Source organism: Xenopus laevis, chromosome 5L (genome assembly GCF_017654675.1).
Source record: "Xenopus laevis strain J_2021 chromosome 5L, Xenopus_laevis_v10.1, whole genome shotgun sequence".
Taxonomy (NCBI): domain Eukaryota; kingdom Metazoa; phylum Chordata; class Amphibia; order Anura; family Pipidae; genus Xenopus; species Xenopus laevis.
The window spans coordinates 92,464,836-92,483,785 of record NC_054379.1 but is presented as its reverse complement, the minus strand read 5'-3'; the positions used below and the strand labels follow the sequence as shown (position 1 = coordinate 92,483,785).

General features: G+C 43.0%; 1 protein-coding gene across 6 annotated transcripts in view; it reads right to left on the bottom strand.

Moving 5' to 3' along the window:
* Positions 1-9,975: 9,975 nt before the first annotated feature.
* LOC121393724 (inhibitor of Bruton tyrosine kinase-like) overlaps positions 9,976-18,950 on the bottom strand; it is a 35,586-nt gene continuing 26,611 nt past the window's right edge. For 5 of the 6 annotated variants that reach the window (XM_041563073.1, XM_041563077.1, XM_041563072.1 and 2 more), the window contains 2 exons: positions 10,545-10,659; positions 9,976-10,087 (listed from right to left, as the gene is read on the bottom strand). In XM_041563073.1, coding sequence (XP_041419007.1) covers positions 10,615-10,659 — 45 coding nt within the window. In that variant the 3' untranslated portion in view covers positions 9,976-10,087; positions 10,545-10,614. Of the gene's footprint in view, positions 10,088-10,544; positions 10,660-18,090; positions 18,230-18,950 lie in introns of those variants that run through there. The other variant, XM_041563075.1, reaches the window with a different exon arrangement.

The window sequence follows — 18,950 nt, the reverse complement described above, 5'->3', positions numbered from 1 at the left end:
CCTGTCAGAAACAATATTTTCAGGAAAACCATGTAACTTAAAAATGTGAGTAATGAACAGATCAGCCAAGGTTTTAGCAGAAGGGAGGTGTGGAAGGGGAATAAAATGACCCATCTTACTGAACCTATCCACCACCACCCAAATCACAGTCTTCCCTTGGGAAGAGTGCAAATCTACAATGAAGTCCATCGAAAGATGGGTCCAAGGTTTCACAGGAATTGGTAAAGGCATTAACAGACCCTGGGAAGAGTTATGAGATGATTTTGACCGTTGGCAGATTGGACAGGAGTTAACAAAGGCCTTTACATCCTGTTTGAAGGAGGACCACCAGACATAACGGGATAACAGAGACACCGTGAACCTCCTTCAATACTTGTTCCCTTAACTCCTGTGGAAAGAACAGCATCCCAGAGGGAGTATCCACCGGAGCAGATGATTGTACAGGGGACAATAAAGAGGAAAGGTCAGATTCAAGTGCTGCTACGATTACCTCCCTGGGGATGATGGGGATGCACTCGCTAGACTCAGAGGGATCGGACTCGAAGCTTCTAGAGAGTGCATCTGCTTTGGTATTCTTAGAACCAGGCCTAAACGTTAAAGAAAAATTGAACCTGGAGAAAAACAGTGCCCATCTAGCCTGCCTAGGATTTAGTCGTTTGGCCGACTCAATGTACAGAAGATTTTTATGATCAGTATAAACCGTGATCATGTGTTTAGCTCCCTCCAGCAGATGCCGCCATTCCCCAAAGGCCCATTTAACAGCCAACAATTCTCTATTCCCAATATCATAGTTGATCTCAGCAGGAGAAAATTTCTTAGAGAAGAATGCGCAGGGATGCACCTTGTTGGTTGTTGGATGCCTTTGGGAAAGGACTGCCCCTGCCCCAACTTCAGAAGCATCTACCTCTACTATAAAAGGAAGCGCAGTGTCGGGGTGTCGAAGAATGGGGGCAGAACTGAATTCCTTCTTGAGGAAGTCAAAAGCTTGTACCACTTCAGGAGGCCAGATGCTGGGGTCAGCACCCTTCTTAGTCAAATCAGTAATGGGGGCCACAATTAAGGAAAATTTTTTAATAAACTGACGATAGTAATTTGCAAACCCCAGGAACCTTTGGGTAGAACGTAATGATTGGGGTTGGTTCCAATCCAGTACAGCTCTGACCTTGCCTGGATCCATTTTAAGACCCTTGCTGGAAATATTAAACCCTAGAAACTGAACGGAAGTAACCTCAAAGATACATTTCTCCAGTTTTGCATAAAGATTATGCTCCCTGAGTCTGCACAAGACTTGATGAACATGATTTCTATGTTCACCCAAGTTAGAGGAGAAAATCAAGATATCGTCAAGATAGACCACTACGAATATCCCCAGCAGGTCCCGAAAGATGTCGTTGACAAATTCTTGGAACACGGCGGGTGCGTTACAGAGACCAAAGGGCATTACAAGATATTCGTAGTGGCCGTCCCTGGTGTTAAATGCAGTTTTCCACTCATCCCCTTCCCTAATACGTATGAGATTATAGGCGCCCCTAAGATCTAGCTTAGAATAGATCTTAGCACCCTTAACCTGGTCAAACAATTCAGAAATTAACGGGAGGGGATAGCGTTTTTTTATGGTGATCTTATTGAGACCCCTATAATCTATACAGGGGCGTAGACCACCATCTTTCTTTCCAACAAAGAAAAAACCCGCCCCTGCAGGGGAACTAGAAGGCCTAATGAACCCTCTTTCAAGGTTGTCCTTAATATACTCTTTCATTGCCTGGGCCTCTGGCAAGGAAAGAGGGTATGTTCTACCCCAAGGGGGAATAGACCCAGGAATTAGATCTATAGAGCAATCATACTGCCTGTGTGGAGGTAGGGTTTCTGCAGCTTTCTTAGAAAACACGTCAGCATATTCAGCATATGCTGCAGGTAAACCTTCTAAAGAAGTGGTTGCCACCACCTGAGGAATACATGAACCACCACACTTAAGACCCCATTGCAGAATCTTCCCCGATACCCAGTCAATATGAGGATTATGGGTCTGAAGCCAAGGTAACCCCAAAATAAGAGGAGAAGACGCTCCCTTAATGATAAAAAGGGCTAACCTCTCACTGTGATGATTATCAGAGCACATGGAAAGGAACACAGATTTTTTAGTTACCAGGCCTGACCCTAAGGGTTTTTTATCAACTGCCAAAATCCTCATCGGAGGAATTAGGGGGATTAAGGGAATACCAAATTTTGCCGCAAAGGTGGTATCCAGAAAATTTCCCTCCGCCCCTGAATCCACAAAAGCGGACACCCTGACAGAGCCCGTAGGCCAGGTGGGTTTAACAGGTATCAAAATCCTAGAGGTAGACTGGGGAGAGGAAACTTCTGCACCCAAATGGAGCTCCCCTTCTCCATTTAGGCTTGGAAGTTTCCTGGCCTCTTAGGACATAAATTCAGGAAATGACCCTTTTCCCCACAGTAAATGCAAAGACCAAGGGAACGCCTGTGGGCTTTTTCCTCAGGGGTTAGATGGGATATGCCCAATTGCATGGGTTCCTCCAGAGGTTGAACCATGGAAGGGTTAGGGGACTTAACATTGGACACCATATAAGAAAAGTTATACTTAACATTGGTAAACCCAGAATGCATAGGAGAACCCCTTTCACCCCTTCTTTCCCTCTGCCTCCTATCTACCTGGATGGCAAGTGACATGAGATCATCCAGGTTGGAAGATAAAGGGTAATTTACCAAGCTATCTTTGACAGAATCAGACAGCCCAATATGGAACTGGCTGCGAAGAGCCATGTTGTTCCACCCAGTCTCCACTGCCCACCGGCGGAACTCGGTGCAATACACCTCCGCATCCCGTTTCCCCTGACGCAATTTACGAATCGCGGAGTCGGCAGAAGATGCATGATCCGGGTCATCATAAAGTACAGCCATGGTTTTAAAAAACGAATCAAGGGAAAAACGGGCAGGATCTGAGAGGGGCAATCTGAGAGCCCAAACTTGAGGATCACCCTGTAATAGGGTTATTACGAACCTCACTTTTTCCTCGCCAGTAGTGAATGAGTGGGGGAAAAAGCTGAGGTATAATTTACATGCCTCTTGGAACACGAAAAATTTTGACCTGTCCCCATTGAATTTATCAGGAAACACAATTTTGGGTTCATGGGTTTTGGATACATTACCCAACAGAGCAGGAGAACCCACAGGAGTGGCCACAGGAGGGGTGACTACTGGAGCTGGAGACTGAACAGAAGCATCCAGTCGACGGGTCAAATTGTGGAAACCTTGCATCAGGTAATCTTGCCTCTGCTCATGTTCTTCCAGGCGCTGTAACAGGGTGGTAAGTAGCGCTTCAGTGGTGGAAGGAGCAGCGGCAGCTCGACCTTCTTCGTCCATCTTAGGCCCGTGATAATGTCACGGTCGGCACCCAACACCAGAACAAACACCAGGCACCCTGGTCTCGGCTCGTGCTTCACCAGTAGTGTGACCGCCTTTGGGCCTCGGGAGGAGCCTTCGGCTTACTTGGATGCCACCTGGACTTAAACGAGAGGTGCAAGATGAGGGTTCTGGATAGGCAGAGGGGCATGACAGTAAAGCAAAGTCTTTGGACAGAAGATCGCAGTACAAGGCGTTTAGGCAAAAGAGTAGTCAGATCAGGCCGGGTCGAGGCAGGCAGAGAATAAACATTATCAGACAGGCAAGGGTCAAACCAGGAAGTCAATCAGAGGGTTAATCAGAGGCGGTAGTCGGTAATCAGGCAAGGGTTAGAATCCAGAAGTCAGAATAGTCAAATAGCCAGGCAGGGGTCAAAAACAGGAATCAAACAGGTTCAGAATATAGCACAAGGCTCAGAAGCACCAGGAAACAAAATCCTATCACGGGCAAGGTCCCACAGCCCTAATGAGCTTTAAATAGCTGTTGTGCGGGTCTATGCTTCCATGTCTTCGCGCGCGCACGCACGCACACACACACACACACGTTACATAATTGTCTTGGCTTGATTTAGGTTTTTCCACCACGTCCCTAATTAAGTCACACAATAATCCCATTTCAAAATATTCAGTAGCAGCAGAAGACGCAAGTCCCTTTGTAAGAAACACTTGCTCAATCTCTTTAAAAAGATACTAAAATGCTAACATTGGAGGTACTAGAACATTATGTAGTCTAGTCCAGTTCTGGTACTTAAGGGTTAATGCCCAAAAATTGTGCATGTCTGCCCTCCAATTTATGCCTGTATATTATCCACCCACTTGTAAGCTCTACGGGGGAGACGCCTCCTTCCTACTGTGTCTCTTACCACATTTATACTTATTTATTTATTTTAATGTTCGCTATGTACACTGTAAGATTATACAGCACTTAGTATCCTTGTGGCACTTTATAAATACATTTATACATCATACATCAAATATACACATCGAACGAAAATCTGTGAAAATACAAAAACAGGGCGCCGTTGCATTTTGATGTCCTTTATACTGGATGTGTCAAATTGTAAAGTATATCCACTGATATGTCAATAAGGGGGTAAGCCTGCTGGTGAAACACACAAGTCTTAAACAGACCCCTAAGCACTTTGACATACTGTAACCCCTATGGATTCATGACAGACACAATTGCAGCCCCAACCTCACTCCACATTCTCCAGGTCTCCAGGCAGCAGTGCTTTATATAACATTACAGTCTCATCTTTGACCAAGTTTCATCTGTTGGAAGGTCACCTCAGAAATGCATTCAGACAATTGCATTAACCATAGACATTATATACATATGGGTGTTCTGAACTACATCTCTCAGAAGATGAGGGCTAAATTAGTGGAAAGCACATTGTTGAAGTGGGAGTTGAAACACTAGCGATGCAGGAGTTTTGACAGGGAGGGCTCATGTAGCACAATGCCGGAAGTTGTCCTATGATGGACACCGTACTACTATGGCCAGTCGCGGTGCAGTTTATTCCTAATATCTCACGTACAAGCGGCGGGCTTGATGTTTATGTCACCTCCGCTTCTATTGGCGCAGGAAGGAATATAAAAACTTTCTTCGGATTGGTGGAGAAAGTTATCAATAGAAAGTTGTCCTATTGTTATATCGCTGCTATTAAATTAATTCAGCTCTAACTTCTGGGTTTTTATGGGAAGGCATGGTGGCTGACCCGTAGCTGCAACACCAATGCGATGTCTGTAAGATTTAAGGGGCCAACCCCTCATGGTATCCATGGTGATGGATATATACTGTATGTAGGGCCGTACACAGTATGGGTTCCCTTTTGCTTGTTTCAGCTCATTTGTACCAACAGCCTAAAATTATGGAAAAAGATAACTTGAAATAGACGTGCAGTTCATTCACTTGATAATCAGCAGATGCACCATACATTGGCAGTTTACAGTTTTAAATATGCCCTGTCTGCAAACCAACAAATATCTATAGTACATGGATATTGTTTGGCATCATCAAGCCGCATACACGTACTGACCATCATACAAAATTATTTTATTGGTACCTGTATGACCAGATTTTAGAATCTTAGTTTTTGCTGCAAAGCGTGCATAATTAGTAATACTTATTCATAAAGCACCAATGTGCATAATGTTTCACTCAACACACTCATTATGCACATACATGGGACCTCACAAGCATGTGCATAACTATCCATAGCAGCCCCAGCATTGCTTGCCTAGTACAGACAGGGGACATTCTTTTAAAAAAAAAAATCAAAGTTTCCCTTAAAGGAAAAATAAACCCCTTATTAAAAAAACCCTACCCTACATAGACCCCATCTCCCTCCTCCTCCCCCCCAGCCTATCTGAAGACCGAAGAATATGGCACCCGTGAACTCCAATGCTGTGAATCTGCATTGAGCAGTCAGTAAAAAGTTAGGGGCATTTGCCTGGGGTAGCAGCTAGGCTGGAGGGGAGGAGGGAGGGAAGGTTTATATAGTGTAGGAGTTTTTTAATAAGGGGTTTACTTCTCCTTTAACTGGTGCGCATGCTCTATTAGGCTGCATCTGCTGTGGGGGAAACATTTTGGGGTGACAGACACCCTTTAATTACCCCCAACCCATATCCTCCTTTTTTTTGTATTTTGCCTGACGAAGGCACCCGTGTGCTCTGAAAGCTTGCAATTTTTACTTATTCAGTTAGCCAATAAAAGGTATTACAAAACTTTACATTTTCTGCAAAGTAATTGAAAAAAAGTCTTTATTTCTGGTGAACTGAAAAGGGGTGGTTCACCTTCAAATTAACTTTTAGTGTGTTATAGAATGGCTAATTCTAAGCAACTTTTCAATTGGTTTTCATTTTTTCTTTTGCATAGTTTTTAAATGATTTTCCTTATTCTTCTGACTCTTTCCAGCTTTCAAATGGGGGTCACTGACCCCATCTAAAAACAAATGCCCTGTAAGGCTACACATTTATAGTTATTACTTTTTATTACTCATCTTTCTATTCAGACCCGCTCCTATTCATATTCCAGTCTCTCGTTCAAATTAATGCATGCTTTGTAGAGTAATTTGGACCCTAGTAACCAGGTTGCTGAACTTCAATCTGGGGAGTTCCTGAATAAAAAGCTAAATATCTCAAAAAACACAAATCAAAATCAATTGCAACTTTTCGACTGGCCTTCATTTTTTTTCTTTTTTATGGCTTTTGAATCATTTGCCTTCTTCTTTTGACACTTTCAGATGGGGTCACTGACGCCATGTAAAAACAAATGCTCTATAAGGCTACACATTTATCATTATTGCTACTTTTTAATACTCCTCTTTCTATTTGGGCTCATGTCTATTCATATTGTATTCTCTTATTTAAATTGGTGCAATCAGATTGCTGAAATTGCAAACTGGAGAGCTGCTGAATAAAGGAATTTAAAAACCACGGATAATAAAAACCAATTTCAAGTTGTCTCAGAATAACACTCTCTACATCATACTAAGGGGCTGATTCACTATGGGTCGAATATAGAGGGTTAATTAACCCTCGATATTCGACTAGGAATTGAAATCCTTCGACTTCGAATATCGAAGTCGAAGGATTTAGCGCAGAAAATTCGATCGAACGATAAAATCCTTTGAAACTAACGATTCGAAGGATTTTAATCCAACGATCGAAGGAATATCCTTTGATCAAAAAAACTTAGGCAAGCCTATGGGGACCTTCCCCATAGGCTAACATTGACTTCGGTAGCTTTTAGCTGCCGAAGTAGGGGGTCGAAGTTTTTTTTAAAGAGACAGTACTTCGACTATCAAATAGTCGAACGATTTTTAGTTCGAATCCTTCACTCGAAGTTAGTGAATCAGCCCCTAAATGTTAATTTAAAGGTGAAGAACCCCTTAAAAGGACTAGTAACACGAAAAAAGTATAAGTTTATATATGGTAGGGATCAAACACATTTGTTTAATAAATATGCAATTACAGCACAGAGGGAGCAGAGTGGGTACTTACCAGGCCAGAATTGAGGCCACAGAATCTGCTCCCCCTTGTTAAAGTGATGATTAGAACATTATGTATATACTAGACATTAAGCCCGTTAAATTAACAGGCGCTAGAACATATGTAACGACAGTCCGTGGGGCACATGCGCAGTAGCGCAATCCCACCGACACAGGTACTGGACGCAGAGACACTTCAACTTTATTATATAGGATTAATACAGGCAGGCAATGTTTTCTTTATTCAGAAAAATCAATGACTCAGGGTAATTCACCAGAAAAGTAATGTCAGAAAAATCCAAAATAGTGTATTCTTACTATTAAAAGCAAAGACAGTTATGGGTGACTGTGTGGAGATACATTATGTAATTTGCCAAAAATGCTTTAGCAGTTACACACAGCACAATGAGGACTATCATTTGTCATTATATCAGTCCTTATCATGCACTGTTCATTATAGTTATAGTGTACTTGGATACATTTCTAAAGAATTCCTTTATTGATTTGTATCTGTGAGTGACAAAACAGCACAAGTGCACATGCCCTAAAGGACATAAAAGCCTAGTGGGTACCAATTTGTTAGGCACACAAATTACATTTTTCTACTGTGATTTGCTCATGAATAAATTTGACTGGCCTATGATTTTTTCTACATAAGCACAATGCTGCCATCTTACCCTGTTTTCCCAGAGATCCCTTGTACCTCAGTCAGGCTCACTAGAGTTGCACATAAGCAGTATACTAGAAGTAAAATTGGAAATGTATAGCAAGAGATGCCACATGCAGCCACATATTCTACAATGAAAACCTGTACAGGGGCCCATTTACTTAGTTCGAGTAAAGGAATAGAGGAAAATAGTTTGAATTTCGAATGGTCGAATATGGCTACTTCGACCATCGAATGGGCTACTTCAACCTTCGACTACGACCTTCGAATCGAACGATTCTAACTAAAAATCGTTCGACTTTCCGACCATTCGATAGTCGAAGTACTGAAAATTCTTCGACCCCCTAGTTCGCCACCTAAAACCTACCGAGGCCAATGTTAGCCTATGTGGAAGGTCCCCATAGGCTTCCTAACAATTTTCTGATCGAAGGAATATCCTTCGATCGATGAATTAAAATCCTTGAATCGTTCAATTCGAAGGATTTAATCGTTCGATCGAATGATTATTCCTTCGATCGTTCGATCGTAGAAATAGCGGTAAATCCTTCGACTTCGATATTCGAAGTCGAAGGATTTTACTTTGACGGTTGAATATCGAGGGTTAATTAACCATCGATATTTGACCCTAGGTAAATGTGCCCCATAGTGTCACTGTAAGAATGCCCTGTGGCAATGCAATTTCAACCAAATTTCAAACATTTTCTTGGAAAAAAGGGTATTTATTAGCAGATTATGAATACATTGTTTGCACCAATGAATTATTTGTTTAATTTTGCATGGTTATTAAATATTTATTTAAAAAGTATTGCAGTCATGTAATTTTCCCCAAATAGTATAATTTTGCTATTAAAAAAAAAGATTAAGGGAATTTTACATAAACTTGAGCATGTTGTACACAAAAGTAAATTTCAGTAACATATTTTTCGTTCTTTTCCAACCACCAAATTGAAATTGTAGAAGTGATTTAGATGGCAATGAAGCTATATCTTTTTTTTAATCAAATGATATTTGTTCTCCTTCTATTCTAGAATTTAGATGGGCTATTTAGTTACTGGTGAATGCTTGATGAGAAATCAAGGTTTCTAAAAAAAAAAGTCAATTTGTAGATGTACTCCCCCCTTCATCTGACCTTCATGCCACATAGTCCTATGGTTTCACACTAACAGCACTGAATACTATACTATTATTTTAATATGTTACTGGAGGAGAAAAAATAATTTTAATGCAATAAAAATAATAAATAAGTAGAGTACAAGTACAATGGTGGGAAAATTTGCAGAAAGCTCAATTTCTGCCTGTGCTTTAGAAAAAACAGCTTTCAGTAAGCCTTAATGTATTGTGAAGCATTTTCTTCAGCTTCTGGAAAAATAAAAGAAGATAAAACCCCGTGCTAACCTGTATGTGTAGTGACAAAAATGAATAAAATCCACTTGTCTCTTTTCAAACAGGGCTGTGCTTTTCTGTCCCACGTGTCCCATTCTAACCTATACGTTCACAAATGGGGCAGCTGCAGGCTCCCCTGTGGAACACCTGTCATAAGCCTGATTGTAAAACCAGTAATATTCCCTGTTTGTAAAGCTACAATGACTCTAAAACAACATGTCAGATATGTGCAAGGGGTATACAATTGATTGGACCTAGGATGTTAATGCATTAAAGCTTCCATATTACTGGGGGGGGGGGTCCTTCTTCTACACTCTAATATAGTAAAAGGTCCCCCAGGGGGACAGTAGTTTGTGCTTCTTTAAAAAGACAAGAGTTTTGTGAGGAACCAGTCCTCACTGGGTTTGAAGTGTCTCAGCCAGGTGCATGTTTTGGGGCTGCATGAGAGGCCAAGCATCTGGCCCTTGGTAGTTCTGAAGAAGGCGATACAGTTGTTTCAGATGAGCAACAATGTTGTCTTTGATGTCAGGGACAGAGATTTGCAAACGGATTCTTCCACTGTCAAAGGAACGGATGCTGTCCCCACTAAAAATCTCAAGTATCATACGTGCTACAACTGGTATTATCTGTGAAGAAATGTAAAAAAAAAAATATAGAATAAAGTAAGAGTTATTATGTGTGTGTCACTGGGACATGCAGTTGCTTCAGATTTCCCATTTGCCCAGTTTAGCTCAAGAAATAACTAGATAGATGTTTTGTAATTAAAGCAATGCTAAAAGTATGTTCAGCTCAAGTCGTATTCATTGAACGTATGTTGAACATCTGTCACTGTTATGCATCTGGGCCCCCAAAAATTCTCCTGTTATAATCTGCCAAAATAGCAAAATTTACAGGAGATTGTATAAGATGCATGGATTCGTAAATTTAAAATACCTAATTAATTGCCCTACCACCATCTTTGCATTCAAAAGGACACATATTTAAGCATCCATTTAGGACTGCTTTCCATAAGTTGCCTTTACATTACCCTGTCTAATAATGTACACGTAGTACATGCACAGTATGAACTTTTGAGTAGCACACCTGAACAATGATGAGCTTTCTTTCTCTGGATTTGTCATCTGGCCACTCCTCTCCGAAGCATAAGTAGATTTCACATGGTGGCTGCTTTGTAGGAGCCCCCTTCTGATGACAAGTTCTACATACAAGAATAAATCAATAAAACAATTCAGTCACAATATCAGTTTTTTATAACAGAATTAGCAGATAAAACATTGTGTGTAAAAAATATATGCCTCTTGACTACATTTTGGTTAGGCTTGGTTGCACATAAGTCCCATGCCAAGGAGGGCTTGAATACTGGGCTTGCTAAGCATCTGCTATTCATTTTTCTATTTGTATGGTTCCCATTGAGACTTGAACAAGAAAAATAGAATCAGCACTTTGAAGGGAAGGAATCATTTGGGACAAACACAATTCAGTACTTTTCTTGCACCTAAATTAGCGTTGTTATAAACTAAATGCAAGTGATATTTTGTTGCGGTCATTTGTGATGTGTATATTGGCAAAAGTCAGATAATCAACTGCCACATAGAAAAGTTTTTCCAGAGGGATGAATGCTGTGACTCTGCCTCTCCAGACAGTGTCTGTACCTTATTGGCCTGTGTAAGGGGGCCTCCAAAAAGCTTGTCTTACAGACAAATTTTCAGCTGAATACTGAAAATCCCTACTGGTGATGGTTGATGAAACCTTCTCCTAAAGGGTCTCCTTAGGACGCCACTGGCCTGGGGCCCAAATGATCAAATTATCCTGATTTGGCCCAGTGTGTTGGTGGCCTAATTGTGACCTCGTCAAATGAGCGGGTCCAGTAGTGTATTGCCTTAGATTAACTCAGTTTGCACCATAAATCCTAAGGTTCAAATACTTTTTCCTTGCACCAAAGGTACACTAAAAATGTATCTCTTTTTATAGAAATAGTGGTGCACTTCTGCATATTACATAAACTTTGACAAAACACAGAGCAGAAGCCACTGTCTTGATATACACCTAAATCAGGCCAGGACTAGCAATCTGTGAGACCTGGCAAATGCCAGAGAGACTGCTGTACTATTTAGTGGGCGGGTGGGGGCTGTTTGGGCATCTGTCTATAGTACCCACACAAACTCATGACAAAACAGTTTGTACTCAGGAAAATTAAGTATATCTATAAGCACATGGTATCATTCCAGTGCCCCAAATTATAAATTAGCTCAATACTCCATAGAGCAAATAATTCAAGTAATGCCTTTTCCACTAAGTAACAGACTTTTGGTGATCTCCATTAGAAGGGAGATAGATCCGAGTTAATTTACAATTCAGTTTGTAACTAATGATAAAATGAATGGCAGGAAATTTTATAAAAATAGGTAGACTTAAAAGACTGCTGAAGAATGGTACGAAAGCAGAAACGACTGGACAGTGGGATTGAACCTGTCCCTATAGGAATTGACGAAATAAGACATGGCTATGGCTGTAATAATAGGATTTATTTACTCACCGTTAAATCCGTTTCTCTGATGTCGACAGGGGGACACAGGAGACCGATGGGGTAAAGCACCATCCTTCAGGAGGCAGGACACTTGATTGACATATGAAAAGAGGGCGTGCCAGGACTCGGGCTTTACCCCTAGCACTTCCTCTTTTAACTCAGTTGGTACCAAATAACTGGCCACCAGGCAAAAAGAACAAAAAAAACAAGGTAGAACAGGTTTACCATTTAACTTATAACTACGTACAAGCATGAACCGCGTGGGATGTCCTGTGTCCCCCTGTCGACATCAGAGAAACGGACTTAACGGTGAGTAAATAAATCCTATTTTCTCTGACGTCTCCGGGGGACACAGGAGACCGATGGGGACTTACCAAAGCAGCCCCACAAAATAGCAGGGAGGGCAACAGATTTGTGAATGCTTGCCTTTTAGGCTTGCACCACTGCATGTAGAACTTTGCGGCCAAATACCGCCTCCACCGATGCAAATGTATCTAGGCGGTAGAATTTTGTAAAAGTATGAATTGTGGACCAGGTCGCTGCCTTGCAGATCTGTTCCACTGAAGCAGAGTTTCGCCAGGCCCAAGAGGCTCCCATTGCTCTCGTTGAATGTGCTCTGATTTGAAAAGGTGGAGTCTTTCCTTTCGCTATATATGCTCTCCCAATGGCTTCTCTAATCCATCTAGAAATGGTGGACTTGGATGCTGGTTGACCTGCTCGTGGCCCCGATGGAATCACAAAAAGAATCTGATCGTCTGATTTCTTTAGTACGTGTGGTATACATCCTCAGTGCTCTAACTACATCTAGTCCATGCAGTCTTTTCTCCTTAGGGTTCTTGTGATCCGTACAAAAAGACGGTACAACTATTTCTTGGTTGATATGGAAGGAAGATACCACCTTGGGAAGAAATGAAGACTTAGTCCGAAGCACCGCTTTGTCTTTGTGAAATACTAGGAATTCGGGGTCACATGAAAGTGCTGCTAGCTCTGACACTCTGCGTGCGGATGATATTGCTACCAAGAAGACTACCTTCCAAGTAAGCCATTGCAGGTCAAGTGAAGAAATAGGTTCAAACGGAGGATCCACAAGTGCTGTGAGCACCACGTTTAGATCCCAGGTAGGTGTTGGCCGTTGACGTGGTGGAGCTATGTGAGCTACTCCTTGCAAAAATTCTTGAACTGTGTTATCCCAGGCAATCTTATTCTGAAAAAGCAGTGACAGAGCTGAAATTTGTACTTTGAGAGAATTCAGCTGCAGTCCCATATCGAGACCTTTTTGTAGGAAGGACAAGATAGATGGTATGGAAAATATCTCAAAATCGATGCCTGTATCTTGACACCATAACCAGTAACTCCTCCAGATTCTGTGATAAATTCGCACCGAAACTGGTTTTCTGGCTTGCAGTAATGTAGCAATTACTTCCTCAGAAAAACCCTTCTTTCTCCAGATGGACTCCTCAATAGCCATGCCGTTAAATTGAAGAGCATTGGATTGGGGTGGTGAATGGGACCTTGTAGTAGAAGATCCCCCCTGCGAGGTAGAGGGATATATGCGTCTGCCGACAGATCTTGAAGGTCGTGAAACCAAGTCCTTCTTGGCCAGAAGGGGGCGATTACAATTGCCAGGAAGTCTGAGTGGCGGATCTTCTTGAGGACTCTGGGTAACATGGGAATCGGTGGGAACACATATGCCAGATCGAACCTCCACGACTGGGTCATGGCGTCTATCCCGTCTGCTAGTGGATCCCTGTACCGAGCAAAAAACTGGTTGACCTTGCGATTTGTTCTTGACGCCATGAGGTCTATTTGTGGGATTCCCCACTTTTGTATTAGTTCCTCGAATATTTCGGGATGCAGTTCCCACTCCCCTGGGTCTATTTGGTGTCGGCTGAGGAAGTCCGCCTGGATGTTGGATACTCCCGGAATGTGGATGGCTGACAACTGTACTAGGTTTTTCTCCGCCCAATGAACAATCATTTCTGCCTCTTTTAGGGCCCCCTTGCTTCTGGTGCCTCCTTGACGGTTTATATATGCCACAGCTGTGGCATTGTCGCATTGTATTCTGTCCGCCTGTGCCTTTAGTTCCGACGCCCAATTGTGTAGAGCCAGTCGGATTGCCCTCAGTTCCAACAGATTTATTGGCATCTTGGTTTCTTCTAGTGACCACTTCCCTTGTGCTGTGCATTTTTTCCATGTCGCCCCCCATCCGGATAGGCTGGCATCTGTTGTCAGGATAGTCCAGTCTGGAGTGGCCCATGATTGGCCTTCGGTCAGTGTATTCGGACGTAGCCACCACTTCAGAGAGGATATGGTCTTGTGGGACAGAGGAAAGGTTTGCATCAGTGATCCCCTCTTCCACCAGCGCAGAATTTCTGACTGTAAGGGTCGCAGATGAATTTGGGCAAATGGAACTGCCTCTATAGTCGACACCATCGAACCTAGAACCTTCATGGCCTGATGTATAGTTGGACGGTGAGATTGATATAAAGTTGGATACTTGTTTCTTCAACTTGATCTGCTTGTCCCGTGGCAGAAACACTCTCTGTGCTGTAGTGTCGAATTCCAACCCCAGATACATCATCCGATGGGATGGATGTATCTGTGATTTCTTCCAATTGATCCACCAACCAAATTGCTGGATTATCTCTGTCGCTCGCTTCAGGGCCGCTTGTGCTTGTTCTATTGAATTGGCCCTGATGAGAAGATCGTCCAGGTATGGAGTCACTGAAATTCCCTGGAGTCTCATTGACGCTGTTGTGACTGCCATCAACTTTGTGAATACCCTTGGGGCTGACGACAGTCCGAAGGGTAGTGCCACAAATTGGTAGTGTTGGTTGCGGAACGCAAACCTCAGGTAGCGTTGATGGGCCGGCCAAATTGGGACATGTAGGTAAGCGTCTTTGATGTCCAGAGACATAAGCAATTGATTTGGTTCCATACCCCTGATGACTGATCGCAACGTCTCCATCTTGAACTTTGCGGCTCTGATAAATTTGTTCAAGTCCTTGAGGTCTAGAACAGGCCGAAAAGTCCCTTCCTTTTTCGGAACCACAAACATATTGGAGTAGAACCCATAAAATTTCTGTTGCGGGGGTACTGGGATTATTACTCCTGTTCTTTGAAGGGTCGTCACACAGTTGTAGAAAGCTTGTGCTTTGATCGGATCTGTGGGTATTGTAGACATGAAGAACTTTCTGGGGGGTATGGCCCAAAAGTCGAGGTGATATCCTTCTGTAATTATCTCGCTTATCCAGGATTCGGAAGTGTGTTGAACCCACGTTTCCCGGAAAAGTTGTAATCTGCCCCCTATTGCCCCCTGCTGCCCCAAGGGGCTCGCCCCATCATGCCGAATTGGACTTGTCCTGGGGGGCTTGTTCTGAGATTTATTGGGTCTCCAACTTGGTCTGGTTGCTTTGTCGGAGAATCGTTTGCGAAAATTGTTTCTGCGTGGAGAGGTTGAACGTCTTGTTGCTCTATTACTTTGGCCACGAAAAAATTTTCCCCTACGGAAAGTATTCGCTGAGCGTGACTTCGACTGGGGGAGGAAGGTACTTTTGCCCCCTGTGGCCTGAGAAATTATTTTCTCTAATTCCTCTCCAAATAGACGTTGGCCTTTAAACGGCAGTGCAATTAATGACTTCTTAGAACTGAGGTCAGTTGACCAGTTTTTGAGCCATAGTGCTCGGCGAGCGGCAACCGCTAGGGCGGATGAACGTGCTGTCAGTTGTGCTGCGTCAAGTGCAGCTTCGCTAATATATGCGCTGGCTTCTGCCATGTCTCGTGCTATGTCCATGAGACTTGCCCTGGAGGTCCCATCTTGAAGACCTGACAATATGGATGTGGACCAGGCTTCCATAGCTCTGCCGACCCATGCTGCGGCTAACGCGGGACGAATTGCCGACCCTGCTGTTGAGAATACCGCTTTAAGGAATCCTTCCATTATTTTATCGGTCGGGTCTTTAAAGGCAGCTGCGTCTGTAACCGGCAGTGTGGTATTCCTGGACAATCTAGAAACTGGTGCATCCACCACAGGTGGTATTGCCCACTTATCTACTGTTTCTTTTGGAAATGGATACAACTTAGCAAACTTTTTGTTTGGTTGAAACTTTTTGTCTGGAGTGTCCCACTCATCTTGTATTACTGCTGTTAGTTGATCATGTGAAGGAAATTCAATTGTAGTTTTGCGTTGTCTCTTAAACAGGCCTTTGGACTGTGTTTGCTGGTCTGTAGGTGGATCTATTTTCAAAGTAGTAATAACTGCTTTAATAATGGCTTCCACATCATGGTGTATCTCCTTATCCATCTCCCCTTCCTCTTCATCCTCAGACTGAGAAGAAGAGGAAAAAATTTCTCCCTCTTGTTCAGACTCTGATTCTGATGGTTGTAGAGTTAATGACACTGGTGTACGAGATTGTATGTGTTTAGCAGATCTCTTACGTTTCTCCCCAGCCCCTTCCTGGATTTTTGACATAGACTTCTCAATAGTCTCGACTATAGAACTGGCAATAGAGTCGGCAAGAGAGGGTAACTGCTGGAGAGAGGCTAGTGACTGAGACAATTGTAAAGCCCATGAGGGAGCTGCTATCTCTGACTGAGCCCTAGTTTCAGAACTCTGAGCATTCGCATCCTGAGGAAAAACTTGTCCCTCTTGATTAGAAGGGAGCTCTAAGGATACTGGCGGAGCCTCTGACTCCAGTAAACATGACCTACAAAGCGGGTCTGTTTGTCCCAAGGGAAATTTAGCCTGACATTTATTACACGCCAAATATGTAACCTGTGCCAGCCCTGCTGCTAGTGCAGCACGTCCCCCTCCACTCCGAGTAAATAGTCCCCCTTTCCTACCTTCAGCCATACTAGAAGTGCTAGGGGTGAAGTCGGAGTGTGGACACCAGAGTATTACTGATGTTCGGCAGGTCTGTGCGCCGCTAGTGAGAAAGCTGCTCTGCTTCTCCGCACTTCAGTGATCTAAAATGGCCGCCGCTTGAAGCTGAATTCAGATTCGCGCCTTCTGTACCAAGATGGCCGCCAATGGGACTCACAGGTGCGCGAGACTTGCGCTCCCTACCCCTCCTCACTGCTACCGCGTTGTTCCAGCACTCTTGTCCGCCGAAAACAGGCGAGCGGCCTGGCACAAGAGGAGTTGCGGCTTCAATTACACTGTGCGCGCGCGCACCCACACACACTTAGTGACCCGCATTAAGATAACGGGCAATGCGTAACGTCAGGAGAAAATCTCCTCTTACCTTAACCGCATGTGTCTCCCGGCCAGAGTCCCTGTACCCCCCTCAGGGGGCAGGTTAAGATCTGGAAGGCCGCTCCCTAAAGGTGAGCTCTTGGCCCCGGGCTGCAGTATTCCCACGTCGGGGGTTAACTATTCTGGGTGTAGGTGACCCTAACCCAAGTCTGGCCCCGGGTGTCAGTGCTAACCACTGACCGGAGCTTCTCTAGTTGTGTCTCTCTAGAGACCGATGGGTCCATCCTCCTGTGGACAGGACACTTGAAAAACTGAGTTAAAAGAGGAAGTGCTAGGGGTAAAGCCCGAGTCCTGGCACGCCCTCTTTTCATATGTCAATCAAGTGTCCTGCCTCCTGAAGGATGGTGCTTTACCCCATCGGTCTCCTGTGTCCCCCGGAGACGTCAGAGAAAAGTACTTACTTTTAGTAGGAATGCTTAAAAACAAATCAAACTTGGATAGGAGTATAAATGAAACTTAAATTGTTAATAATTTGACCATATCATCTTTTTCTATCCAGAACAGGCTATACTAGACTTGGTAAACAAGAAAAAAAAGAATATTTATCACAAACTCTTTCAGGTCTTCACACATGTATTGAGAGAGAATACTTACCACTAAGGAAAGTCTCCAGACAGAAAAGTTTAACTCTCTTCTGCCTTTCAATAAGGTTTGGGGTAGTCGGAGATGGTGAGCAGGGCCCACTCCAGTAGACTTTACACTGGCACAGTCTGATTGCATATATGGCATGCCCACTGACTTCTAATATCAGACCCCTGTCCATGACATCAAGAAGACGACTAGTAAAGAGCTTCTGTTTTTCATTTACAATTTGTTCTGTCCCAGGGAAGCGAACTTGTTCAAGGGTGATGGGTCCAAACAGCTCTTCCTGATTGGGCATTGGTCCCAGGTCGCCATAGAAAAGTCGGCAGCCTTGAGGATTACTGACTATAGTCGCCTGACCCATCTCTTTGCCCCGATAATAGAACTGGATTTCTAAGTCAGTCACTGAGCACAAAAATAAGTTTATATATCAATTAAAAATGGTATAGCAGATACATGACTATGTGCAGTGTATTTTCTTCTACGTTTTAAAGGAGGGAGAACTATTCTGCAGCTCAGAGTGTATCTAACAGCTGTAAAGGATACCTGGTTAAGCACAATTTAGACATTTTTGCTATAGACTGTAAGCATATGTAATCTTGTATTAAAAAGCGGGCTTTATCAATTTAATTTCATATAAATGTGTTTTCTACAAGCATTTTCTTGGTATTTTGTGCTGTTAACTTCTGGATTTTAAACAATCTTATGTTCTGATCCTGGCTATATGTTTCTAAATCTTGCAAGTGTATTACACACAAACAAGCAGATCAACAAATGTGAGCACCTTAAAGGGCTGTTCACTTTTAAATTAATGTTTAGTATGATGTAGAGAGTGATATTATGAGACAATTTGCAACTGGTTTTATTTTTTTATTATTTGTGGGTATTAAGTTATTTAGCTTTATATTCAGCAGCTCTCCAGTTTGCAGTATCAGCAATCTGATTGCTAGGGTCCAAATGACCCTAGCAACCATGGACTGATTTGAATAAGAGATTGGAATATGAGAAGGAGAGGCCTGAATAGAAAGATGAGTAATACAAAGTAGCAATAGCAAATATATCTGTAGCCTTACAGGGCATTTGTGTTTAGATGGAGTCAGTGACCCCCATTTGAAAGCTGGAGTCA